The 12848-nt window shown below is 47.8% G+C and overlaps 1 protein-coding gene across 1 annotated transcript in view; it reads right to left on the bottom strand.

Moving 5' to 3' along the window:
- The window catches only part of KSR2 (kinase suppressor of ras 2), a 404068-nt gene extending 392540 nt beyond the window's left edge, over positions 1-11528 (bottom strand). Inside the window, exon 1 of the mRNA XM_033836923.2 lies at positions 4857-11528. Within this exon, the coding sequence (XP_033692814.1) occupies positions 4857-5036 (180 nt within the window). The 5' untranslated portion in view covers positions 5037-11528. The remainder of the gene's footprint in view (positions 1-4856) is intronic.
- Positions 11529-12848: the final 1320 nt, after the last annotated feature.

Below are 12848 nucleotides of genomic sequence, written 5' to 3'. Positions count from 1 at the left end.
CCAAAGAACTGCCCAGCCAATCCCAACCCACAGCATCACTGAAAATAATGCGTTATTGTCTGAGGTCCAGTTTCCCAAACTTAATTAAGTCTAGGTATGGTCTCTCAAACCATAATCAGTCATTGCGATGGAACAGATAAAGAACAAATAATAGATATGTGACGGCTAGAACACCCTTGCTGTATAGGAGATTCTGTTACTTAGCCATCCCCCAACCCAATCCCTGATATTTACCTCCACTTGTAACTTAACCGAAGTAGAACCCAACTCAGTACCAGCTGCACGTGGCCAGTGCCCACCAGCCCTAGTGCCACTCACTCACCTTTCAGATGGCCTCTGTGCCTCCAGGTTCATTTCTCACCCTATAAATCAGGGATCAGCAAACTACAGCCCACGGGCCAAGTCTGACCCACCACCTGTTTTTTTAAGGCCCGAAACCAAAGAATAGTTTTTACATTTTTAAATGTAAAAAACAAATTAGAAGGAAAATACTATTCCGTGACATGTGAAAATTATATCAAATTCAGATTTCAGGGACCCTAAATGAAGTTTTATTAGAAAACACTTATTTCTGGGTTGTCCGTGGCTGCTTCAGGCTACAACAGCAGAGCTGAGTGGTTGTGATGGAAACCACACGGCCTACAAAGCCTCAACGATTTACTATCTGTCCCGTTACAGAAAAGGTTTGCTGGTCCCTGCTGCAGGCTGCCATCAGACTAACCTTGAAACAACTTTTTAATTGTACTCACTCCAAAGCCTTTGAAGATTTCTATCTCCCCTCTCAAAGGGATGAAACTTTGTTTGTCTGACTTCCTGATCCTAAGTTACACCCCAGGAGTTTGTAACCTGAATTCGTTTCCTATGACACTCTACCAGGTGCTCTCCATTCTGGGCCAGCCGGTCTGTAAGCTGCCCCTTGAAGGCAGGAGAATGCCTCCATCCGGTTTGTTGCTCTGGCCCAGAGAGCTCCCCCAACACGCTGCAATTTAAACCCTCCCCATACCTCAGTCCACTCAGGGTCCCCAGCTCCCCAATCAAGGATGCTTCCCCAACCACTTCATCACATGTTTCCCTGGGTGCATTCTATGGAACATCAAGTCCAAGAGACATCTCTGGAAAAAGGAAACACCGCAGACGCTACCCTCTCTTGGAGTCACAATGTACAAATACAGCACATTAAAGGCTCTGAGAAGTCCTGCAGTCAAGATACCTATCTCTTTTGCTTACCTCAACCTTTCCCAAATGTGTTAACCATGGGATTTATTTTGCCTTCAGAATACTTGCTGACCACCAGCATCTAGTACAGTGCCAGGATTTCAGTATTTGTTGAAAGAGTGATAATGCTAGGGTTCCACAGAACATACTTTGGAAATGCTGCTTAAGCTCCTTCTTCTCTCCCTCCAGTCTGAGCTGTTCCCTTCCGTGTCATCTACTCTACACCATGTAATGCTAATCATCACCATCAAAGAAGCTATCATTTATTTAGCACCTGCAGGCACTGGGCTACAGATAGCATTAGACCCTTGAAAATCTCACCTCTTTTCATCCTCACCACCACCTCTGAGGTAAGTAACGTTATTCCTTCACTGCCATTTTGCCAAAAATGAAACCATGGGTCAGAAAATTTAAATCACTAGGCCAAGATAAAGTAAGTAGGAAAGCTAGAATGCCAAACTACATCGGTCTAACTCCAAAACTCATGACCTTTCTTCTCTGCCAAAGTACCTCCTGGTAACATACTGTGGCCAGCGTTGCTGGCTGTCCACCCAATGTCCCTTCATGCCTTCTTCCATGCTAGCACAACCCTGATTTTGTAAGGAGTAGCAACAGGTCAAACCAGGAAACGGACTGCAACTATCTAAACCAGTCACGGTGGTATCCCCACTGCCTTGCAGCTCGGACAAGTGATCTGACCCAGTTCTGGCAAAGAAGACATAATGAAACATCACCTTAGGGGTAGGAAGGCAGAGGTGTCCTGCGGAAACCAAACAGAGATATGAAGCCTTTATTCCTCCCTATTCACATGGTCCCCCTCTTCCATACCTTGAACCTGGGTGTGATGGTTAAAGCTTCAGGGGCCATCTTGTGGCCATAAGGAAGAGGCCATGAGAATTCGCAGACATCAGCCCCAATGTTATTAACTCACTGAGCCAACTCAAGCAGCTACAGACCTCCAGACTTCTTGCTACATGAGAAAAATAAACCATTAATTGCTTAACCACGCTGGGTGGATTTTCCATTTCACGCAGCTGAACACATTCCTAACGGACCCACATGCTGTCTCCCATATTACCGTTTGGACTTTATCATTATCTCACATACACATTATTAGCCTTATCTCCCTCATCATGAAAGTACGCTTCTTGGAGACTAAGTCCATGTCAGATGTTGTTTGTTTCCACAGGGGTTATAGGCAAGGTTTCCAGGGATGGTCTGTTCAATTTACTACTTTCTTTAGGGTTTGTGAGCAGGGAGATGTCATCATCAAATAGCTGAAATATGGCCTCTATCTCCTATTAGATTAGTCTTTCTCAAAGTGTCAATATGAAAACATGCATCAGAAACACCTGGACTGTTTGCTAAGTGCAGATCCCTAGGCCCCCTCCAATCCCAACGGAATTAGAATCTCTGGGATTAGAGGCTGAGAATCTGCATTTTTAATAAGCTCCCTCAGGTGGTTCTGATATATGAAGTTTGACAACTGCTGGGGTTTAAAAACAACAACAACTGTGGATCCAAAACCTATGAGAGCTTTGGCAGCACTCATCTGGACCCTAAGGCATGAGCCCCTCCCCAGAGGCCCCACCCTAGCCCTAGAGGCCTAGGAAGCCTCAACTGGCATAACTGCTCAAGATCCTTTCTTGGGCAATATGGATAAAGTCGTGGGCACACTCTGTGGCATACTGGGATTAGGAAACTAACAACAGATGCATTCCCAGTAACTGTCACTTCCCACCATACCAATGCCCACATCCCCCAGTTTAAAAAGAAAACCACTATGCAGAAAAGAAGCAATGGAATCCGTGGCCCACTACAACGATCACCATGATCCAGGGAGCTCTCAGAGGATGGAGCATGCTGGAAAGAGGAAAAGAAAACTGGAGAAACTTACATAGTAATACACAAACTAGCATTTGGGACTCCTGACTCAGAGGAACAGAAGAGACCTCCGGTGGCCCTTTTGGGTTATTTATTTACAACATGCAATTCTGAACAGAATCTTCTCTTGGGCACTGCTCAGACAGAGACAGAAGGCTGGGCCAGGGCATCCCACACTTTTTCTTCCATCAGCGGAGTCCTAGCCTACACGGCTCTCCAAAGCTCCGAGAAAGAAAATACCTGTGTGCCTCCCCACAGAATTCCCACGCCTCTGCTACCCCTTGATACTTACGTTATTTCATTTCTGACGATCATTTTCCCAGATGACAGGTGCACACAGAGATGCATTCTAGGGGAGCAAATAGCATACTCAACAAACACACACACACACACACACACACACACACACACACACACACACACACTAACTCCACTTTCAAACTGGTGACCTTCCTGCCTGCTGACATGCGGCCAAATTTAAAACCACGGAGGAAAAAGGAAGACTTGAAAGTGAACCAGAGATAGATGCTCATTCAGGCTAGAATGGGGGCACAAGGGCTAAAAGATTCAGTAGGGATTAAAGAGTTCAGGCCTTGGAAACACACGGGCTGGAAACTAGTGGCCATCCCAGCTCTGCACACGCCCGCGCCACCACAGGGAGAACCACCTTCCTTTCCTCCCAGCCCCATGGCCACCACCCTCAGCAGGTGCCAGCTAATGGGAGTTCCCAAATTTAATCAAGCCGTGCGTAGCACGGGGCCGGTTGGAGGGAGGGATGTGAGTCGAACCCTAGAGATGTTTCGAACAACGTGGATGCTCAATGATTACGTGGACGCCAGGCATTTTCTAAAGCTCTTGAAACCTTCTTCCTTTGACCAGAAAATAATTTCTGCCATCTTCTTTCTGAGTAACTTTGCATCCACCCCCCCATCCCCCCCACGAAATTGCTTCAAACTCCCCCTCAAGTTCTGTTGGAGAGAATGTTACAACACGCCAAAGATAAAACTGCTGACCCCTTTTTGCACCGTCCTACCGAGATTCAGAGTATTTTCCCACACCACCTGTGTGTGCTGATCCAGGGTTGTTTTTGTTTTTTGTTTGTTTGTGTTTTAACACGTTACAGGCCTGCAACAGCTCCCTGCATCAAAATGATTTGACTGGAAATGGGTAGCTCAATGGGGAATTCTTTTTCATGCATCTTGCCTCCTGACATGTACATTACTGAAAACAAACAAGCAAACAAACAAACCAAATCCAAGGAGCAAAAGGGGGCTGGGAAGGAGGCCGAAAAAGAAGAGGTCTATCTTTACAGGCAGCCCCATTCTGCGAGCAAAAAGCACCTTTTGACCACCTGCAGAATGCGCAAGGTCACGTGGGTTCTCTGCAGCGCCTTAATGTCTTACCCAGCACACAAGCAAGCCCCCGTGGCATATAAACAAATTCACAAGCGGAAAAAAGGGAGAACTCACTCCTCAAAGAGGAAGCGAATGATAACCACAGCCGCAAGAATAATAATAAAGAATAACAGTTACTACTACTCCTCCCACCACCCAGCCAAGCGCCGACGACAGCAGTACAGTAAAGGGACACCCAGTGCAGGCTTTGCAAGATAAATCACAGGAGACCAAATCGTGCCCACCTTGCCACCCTCCCGCCCGCCCACCCCACCCCCAACAAACAGAATCAAGGGAAAGGGGATGGTGGGGGAGAAGGGGGAGGGAAGGAAGGATGGCTTTCTTTCCATAGGCAACACCTACCTCCAGGGTCCGGATTTCTTTTTGTGTGAGGTCGTTGGAAGTAGCACATTTGGTCCTAAGCCCTTCCAGGTTGGAGATGCTCAGGTCTATCATGTTTTGGACCAACTCGCACTGCTGTAAGGCTTTTTGCAAACTCAGAGGCTGCTGCTCCTCGCTTTTCGTCATGTTTTCCTCATCCATCGCTTGCTCTGCAAGCCCCCTTCCCCTCCTCCTCCTCCCGGAGAGAAAAAAGGGGGGTGTGGGGGGAGCAGAGGTAGTCTGCCCCCTACGCCTCTCCAACCACTGCGACTTCTCAACAATGTCTCATGAAGAAGAAACCCAACATCTCACACAGGGTTGAGGGGGTGGGGGTGGGAGGAGGGGACAAGAGCCACAATTTATTATTTTATTTTGGGGTATCAAGCAGACTTCATTAGAACGTCTCCTCTCTCTGAGTCTCTGGTCCCTGAAAAGGAGAGATGCTGTTTCTCAGAAGCAAACCAGGTGATGTGATGCTGTCTGTACACTTAGGGAGGAGGAGGAGGAAAAAGAGGAGGAGGGGGAGGGAGAGGAGGAGGGAGAGAAGGAAAACAGCGCTCACTCTTTACACACCGGCTCCGTGAAGGACAAAATTATATATTTTTGGCTGGCTGGCTTTTATGTCAAAAAAAATCTGGTTTGCCCCCCTCCCAGTTGCAGTGACACGGCATTGTCCACCGTTTGTGGTGCTTTAGCGCGTTCTCAAGATGCTGTCTGCATTGCTCCCGCGGCTGCGGCGGCGACTGCGGCTGGTTGCTGGCTCGTCGTCGCGCTGCTGCTGCTGCCGCCGCCGGGCTCCGGGGGTGACGGCTGCTGCATTCGCTCCTGCCTCGCTCCACTCCGACATCTTGCCTGTCAATCAAGGGGGGTGGGGGGGCAAGGGAGCGCCGGCGAGGGATGGAGAGCAAGGGACCTGCAGCGGAGCGGGTTGGTGGAGAGGCGCGGTGCGCGCATCCGCCCCCGCCGGGCCCCGGCCCCGGCTCCGGCTCGCCAGGGACCCGCCGAAGGAGGCGGAGGAGGAGCGCGCAGGCTCGCGCACCTGGCCGGGAAAAGGGACGACTCCCGGCGGCTGCAGGGGGAGCGGGGGGCGGGATTTCTAGGCGATGCGGAGCTCGCGTGGCAAAGTGAAATTACTACCGGGCGGGCGTGCGAGCGAGCAGTCGGCGGGCGGGGGCGCGGGGGAAGCGCGCACGGCAGGCCGAGGCTGCTCCCGGGGGCGGTGGAGATGGCAGGGACTGTGCTACAGCGCGGAGGCTGGGCCGAGGGGGCGGGGAGAGGGATTTGGTGGCCGGGTGGGGGTGGGGGCCACTACTACGGCACCGCTCTCGCGAGACGAGGACGGAGCGCGGCTCAGCAGGTGCACTCCCGCAGGGAGCAGGTGTGCGTCCAACTTTAAACCCCGTAGTGCATGCTGGAGAAACGTCAGCGTGAACCTGGGCACGTCCTCTCTGGCTTTCTAGCTCTGTGTGTGTATGTGTGTGTATCTGTGTGTGTGTGTGTGTGTGTGTGTGTGTGCGCGCGCGCGCGCCTGTGCGCGCGCTTCTGCCTTTTTGCTTGTCGTCTCTTGATACTGGGGGAAAATGAAACAAACCTGGTGATCTCCCATGAGCTGTAGGAAGCTGCCTCCCAGAACTGTCACCCCGGCCTGCAATTGCCCTGAGGGGTGGCTTTACATTTGGAGAGTGAAAGGGGCTTTTCTTCAATCTTATTGTTACCATGTCCTACATGTCCTGCATGGTCTGATCCCCGTCTACCTAACCCCCCTTATATCAGCAAATTACGGTCTCAGAGTTAAGAATGGATTTTACGCTACAAACAACTGCTGGAGAAGGTGTGGGGAAAGGGAGCCTCCTGCACTGTTGGTGGGCATGTAAACTGGTGCAGCCGCTGTGGAGAACAGCATGGAGGTTGCGGAAAGATCTAAAAATAGAGCTACCATATGATCCAGCAATCCCACTCCTGGGCATATATCCGGAGAAAACCATAATTCGAAAAGACACATGCACCCCAATGTTCACTGCAGCACTGTTTACAATAGCCAGACATGGAAGCAACCTAAATGCCCATCGACAGAGGAATGGATAAAGAAGATGTGGTACATGTATACAATGGAATATTACTCAGCCATGAAAAAGGAAATAGTGTCATTTGCAGCAACATGGATGGCCCTAGAGATTGTCATACTGAGTGCAGGAAGTCAGACAAAGACAAAGATCATATGATATCACTTACATGTGGAATCTAAAAAATGGTACAAATGAACTTATTTACAAAACAGAAATAGAGTCACAGATGTAGAAAACAAACTTATGGTTACCAAAGGGGAAAGGGAGGGGAGAGAAAAATTGGAAGATTTTAGTTGACATATACACACTACTATATGTAAAACAGATAACTAATAAAGACCTACTGTATAGCACGGGGAACTCTACTCAATATTCTGAAATGACCTATATGGGAAAAGAATCTAAAAAAGTGCATATATGTATATGTATAACTGATTCACTTTGCCGTACAGTAGAAACTAACACAACATTGTAAATCAACTATACTCCAATAAAAATTAAAAAAAAGAAAAGAATGGATTTTACGTTTTTAAATGGTTGGGGGGGAAATCAAAAGGATATTTTGTGACGTGAAAATTAACAAGGAATTCTAATTTCAGTGTTCATAAATAAAGTTTTATTGGGACACTACCACCCATTTATTTAGTATGTGTCTGTACCTTTGCATTACAGCAGCAGAATTTAGTTGCAGCAGACACTGTATGACTTGGAACAGCTAAAATATTTACTATCTAGCCCTTTAGAGAAAAGTTTGTTATCCCCAGGTTAAGTCGCCAAACACAGTCTTGCCTCAGAGGTCTATGTACCCTATGTCCCCTCTGCCCAGGTCAAATTTCCCCCTAATCCTCTCCTGTTTGGCTCCTGTCACTTACTGTCAACTCAAATAGGCTTCATCTCCCTGACCATCTTAACTAATAGTACTTGCATCACACATTGCCCAAAGGATGTATTTAGGATAATTAGCAAAAGGCACCTCTTTAACAGAGCTCCATTCCAGGGATTGGGCTTATGGGGCAGAGTAGACTCAGGAGTTCAGGGTACAATATGTATTCCTTAAAGGAAGCCACTTAAGAAGCAGAGAGAATGACAACCCATGGTGGCGAACTTTTTCTCAGACTGTGGGTTGTAGGGTTTTATGGCTTGTATAGAGCTGAACCAGCATTTTCAAAATCCCCCTGTTGATGAGGAGCCCAAGTGTCTTCTCTATGCTCTCAATCTTTTGGACTATGAAGTTTATAGATTCCAATTCTCTGGTAAAATTCTCTTTTCATCCATTTTCTCCATCTTCTGCTTTGTTTTTCTTGAACACATTAATTATGGTTATTTTAAAGCCCCTGTCTAATTCCAATGCCTTGGTCACCTGTGGGGTTTATTTCTACTGACTACTTTTCTCTTTGTTTTCAGTGATTTGGTCCTGTCTCTTGGCAGGCCTTGTAATTTTTGTGGAATGCCATACAATGTCTGTGCATGAAAAAAATATCTAGAGTCTCCAGGTGATGTTATCTAACTCTGGAGAGGGTTCACCCTTTCTCTGCAAGACAGATGGCATGAGGACTGACCATCTTAATCCAATCAGAGGCTGAGCTGGATGGAGGCTGGGTTGCAGTTTTGATAAGACACCATTTAACTCTGGCCTTCACTTCTAAGGCCTTGCCTTTCAGGATTTCCAACTGAGAAGTTTAGGTGTTCACCGAGGCCCCTCCCGCCAGTCCTGAGTTCTAATGGCAAGACTGCTGGAAACTCTGCTCTGTTTTTGTTTGTTTGTTTGTTTGGCCGCACTGTGCAGCAGGCAGAACTTTCCCAACCAGGGATCGAATCCCTGCCCCCTGCATTGGAAGCACGGAGTCTTAACCACTGGACAGCCAGGGAAGTTCCCCCGCTCTGTTTTTCAGGAACCTTTTGCTTGGTTTCTTAGCTTCTTGGCCTGCACTGTTTCAGAATCTGCCGACTGTCTTAAGGGGGATGTTGCCATCTATCAAGCTCACTTTTCTGTCCCCCCACTCCTTCTCTCTGGGATATTAGCCTATCAAGTCCCTGGTTTTGTCTCTCCAGCCCTAGAAGACTGCCGAGAGTTCTGTGGTTTCTCTGTCCCCCAGAAGCAGCTCCCTGCCTGGGAGTGAACTGATGAGAATTGTATTTCATCTCAGAAACTGCATTCTAGGGCTTCCCTGGTGGTGCAGTGGTTAAGAATCCGCCTGCCAATGCAGGGGACACAGGTTCAAGCCCTTGTCCGGGAAGATCCCACATGCCGCGGAGCAACTAAGCCCATGCGCCACAACTACTGAACCTGCGTGCCACAACTACTGAAGCTTGTGAGACCAGAGCCTGTGCTCCACAACAAGAGAAGCTCGTGTATCACAACAAAGAGTAGCCCCTGCTCGCCACAACTAGAGAAAGCCCACATGCAGCAACAAAGACCCAACGCAGCCAACAGTAAATAAATAAATAAATAAATCAAAAGAAACTGCATTCTAGCTCTGAATGACGAATGTCTCAGAGCAGCTTCCTCAACAGTGGAAATAAATTATCGTTACTGGGCTACTGAATGAGCTGAAGTTGGCAAGACTTCATTAGATCCCATAGCTTTTAGTTTCAACTATAAGAACAGTCTCAAATTTAAATATTAGAAGGCCATTCTAGTCCAACCAAAACTTCATTCTCACATCCAGTGTGGTACCTCTTCCTCGCCCCTCTGGTCTGACCACAGATGGCTCAGGAATCTGCAGTGTGGAGACTAGGCAGGCGTGTCCTTTCCTGCCTCCTCTCCAGTTCCCCTTGCTGGTGTACAGGAGCAAAGGAATGAGTGGACAAGGGGCCTCAGATGGAACAGGCGAGAACAGGTGTAGTTCTCGCTTGAGTGTCAGATCCCGCCCCCGCCACATCCTGATGAGCCCTCACATGCTGGCTCTTTCACATGGGGGTGAACTGGGGTATCTTCAGAGGCCTCCGTGGGGACCACGTGGGGACTCAAAGCACACGCTGTGACCTCTCGCACACCACTTTTCCACTCATACCCCAGGAAGTACCCTACATTCTCTGAGGGCCCCTTGCCTGGCAGGCTGGGTGAGTTTTTCAGGATGACTCAAGTCTAATATATGCTCTAGCTCATGAGAAACAGGATGCACCTTTGCCCTGCTGCCCTCTCTCCTCACCCCAGGCAGCCTTCAGCGGGCAGTGAGATGCCAGCCACTCCCCCTCAGTGTGCCCAGTCTCATGAGTCTCATGGGTGATTCTTCTTTGAACTCTCCTCTCTTGGCTTGGGGGTTGGCAGGGGAGAAGAAAACCCCCTACAAAGACCTGTCAGCAAAACCTCCTCTGGATAAAATCTTGAACTTGTCTTACATCGGCTGGAGGCTGATGGTTACTGATGGTCAGAGGACCAGTCTGGCTGCCTCTTAATGGAAGGATGGAGTATCGTTACCCACTGCCCTCCCTTCGAAGCCTTAGCTGTAGTCCTGGGTTGACAGGAAGAGTCTCATTCCACATCCTGTTGTATTAGGAATGACCTGCCCCCAATATTTTCTAAGTTGCATTATGAATGGGGACGCAAGTTGGGAAACAGCAGATTCAAAGGTAGAGGGGTGGTCGATGACCCTGGAACTGAAAAAAACTACCATTGACTTGTCCTTAAAGAGGCTCAATGTACTGTTTTCCCAGGGCATTGCTTTCTTTTCTTTTTTCCTACTGACTTCTTCAAGGAGGGGAAAAAGCTCAGAACACTAACCCCCAGGACACAACCAAATCTTCATAGCTGCAAGAGGATTATTATTGCTCTGTTCTAACTCATTGATCCCCAAAACATAAATGGCTTTTTAAAAAATACCTTTGATGAGTGCAGGCAGAAAGTTCCTATCTTTAACCTTGTGGATTTGTCCTAACATCAGAAAACTGACTTGTTCTAGAGTTCTTCTCTCGGCCTTTTGCCTCTTTGTCTCTTCATTTTCCAATGTGAGCAAAACAACCAGATCACTCTCTTGATGGTGAGACAATTTGAGCTCATCGTAATGGACGGATGATTAGGCCAGTGATTTATGCTGGCTTTACAAATTAAGCACTGAACGACGCACTGTGGATTTTCAGACACAGCACCCTCAGGATGGAGAAGGATGCGGACTGTGGCACTCTCCGGATACTGGGAGATACACAGCCGAGGAATACTGAAAATTGCAGTAAAGTGATGCCATCAACCGAGCTTGCTTACTTCTCATGCCATCTTGTCTATGAAGTTCTGCATTAGCCCAAATGGTGTCTTTGTGTGAATCAGAAAAAGGCATCTGCTCTGCAAGGGGACCAGGGGTCACAGCTCGTGGGGCAGAGCACGGTCTGGATTTCAGACTTACTCCGATCTGGGCACCTTATGAAGGAAACAACCTGCATGGCATCCATCTGCAGCAGCCCTGACGAAGTTCCCAATTCTTTTGTTTTTACTGTTGAAAAATATGCATAACGTGAAATTCACCGCTAGTGACATGTAGTCCCTTCACAACGTTGTGCAACCATCACCACCATCTAGTTTCAGAACGTTTTCCTCACCCCAGAAGGAAATCCCGTACAGGTTTAGCAGTCGCTCCACATTCCCCCCCCGCCCCCCGCCTTGGGCAACCACAAATCTGCTTTCTGTTCCTATGGATTTACGTATTCTGGGCATTCCATGTAAGCGGAACCATACAGTATGTGGCCCTTTGTGTCTGGCTTCTTTCCCTCTGCATAATGTTTTCAAGGTTCATTCATGCTGTTGCATGTGGCAGTCCTTCATTCCTCTTTGTGGTTGCATAATATTCCACTGTGTGCATAGACTGCATTTGATCGATCCACTTATCTTTTGGTGGATTTTTTTCCCCCACCTTTTGGCTATTGTGAATAGTGCTGCTGTGGACATTTGTGTGCAGGTTTTTGTTTGAACACCGGTTTTCGATTCTTTGGCTATCTATCCAGGAGCGGAATTAGCATAGACGGTCATTCTACATTTAACTTTTGGGGACACTGTCACTGCTTTCCATAGCGGTTGCATCATTTTACATTCCCACTAGCTCCAACTTTTCTACATCCTCCCCTCCTGACTCTCCTTGCATCGATGTTATTTCATTATTGGAAAAAAAAAAACTATCGTAATGGTGTACTTAGGAAAGTATTGACACATTCATTTCTTGAGTGCCTGCAATGTGCTGGGAGAATGCTACCTGCACAGGATTTAAAGATTAATAAGGGACGGTGCATTCTTCAGTTTTCTCTTAGTTACAAGGGACAAAAACCCAACACAAACCAGTTTAGACAAAAAAAGTGACTCAGGTCACCAGGAGGTGAAGGGGAAGAATCTTGCTCTAGCCTGGCACCATCCTTTTCTCTCCCCATTGCTCAGCTCTGCTTTCTTCTGTGTTGGCTTCGTTTTTAGGTGGCTTTTCCCCAGGATGCGACAAAGATGGTAACAGAGAGCTTAGCAACTCCATGAGAAAAAGAGTCCCTTTCTCCTTAGTTCCAACGAAGTTCTAATTCATTGCAACTTAGTTCCAGCTGGTTTCAACATAATTTGCAGGACTGAATGTGCACTAACCTGGTTTAGGCCACCTACTCCCAAGCCAGTCACCTTGGCCAAGGGGGTGAATGTGAGGATGGGCCAGGCCTGGGTTGTAGGAAGTGGCATCAACTCTACCCAAACCACGTGGTATGAGATGAGGGGAGGGCTAGTCCCCCAAGGGAAAGAGGAATGCTATTATCAGAAGAAGAGAGGGTATATTTGGCCAGACAAAAGGATCAGCAACATTCCACCCTCCTTGAGAAAGTCACAGACTAGTGCAGAGACCCGTGCAAACAAATCCTGTAATTATAATATGCTCTGGAAAAAAAGGGAGGAGAGTCCTTTAGACCCCTGCGAGGGAAAGGGGAGGGACTCTGGTAAGGCTCTGTTGAG

This window comes from Tursiops truncatus, chromosome 13 (genome assembly GCF_011762595.2).
Source record: "Tursiops truncatus isolate mTurTru1 chromosome 13, mTurTru1.mat.Y, whole genome shotgun sequence".
NCBI classification, from domain to species: Eukaryota; Metazoa; Chordata; class Mammalia; order Artiodactyla; family Delphinidae; genus Tursiops; species Tursiops truncatus.
This window is presented reverse-complemented; position numbering and strand designations above follow the sequence as displayed.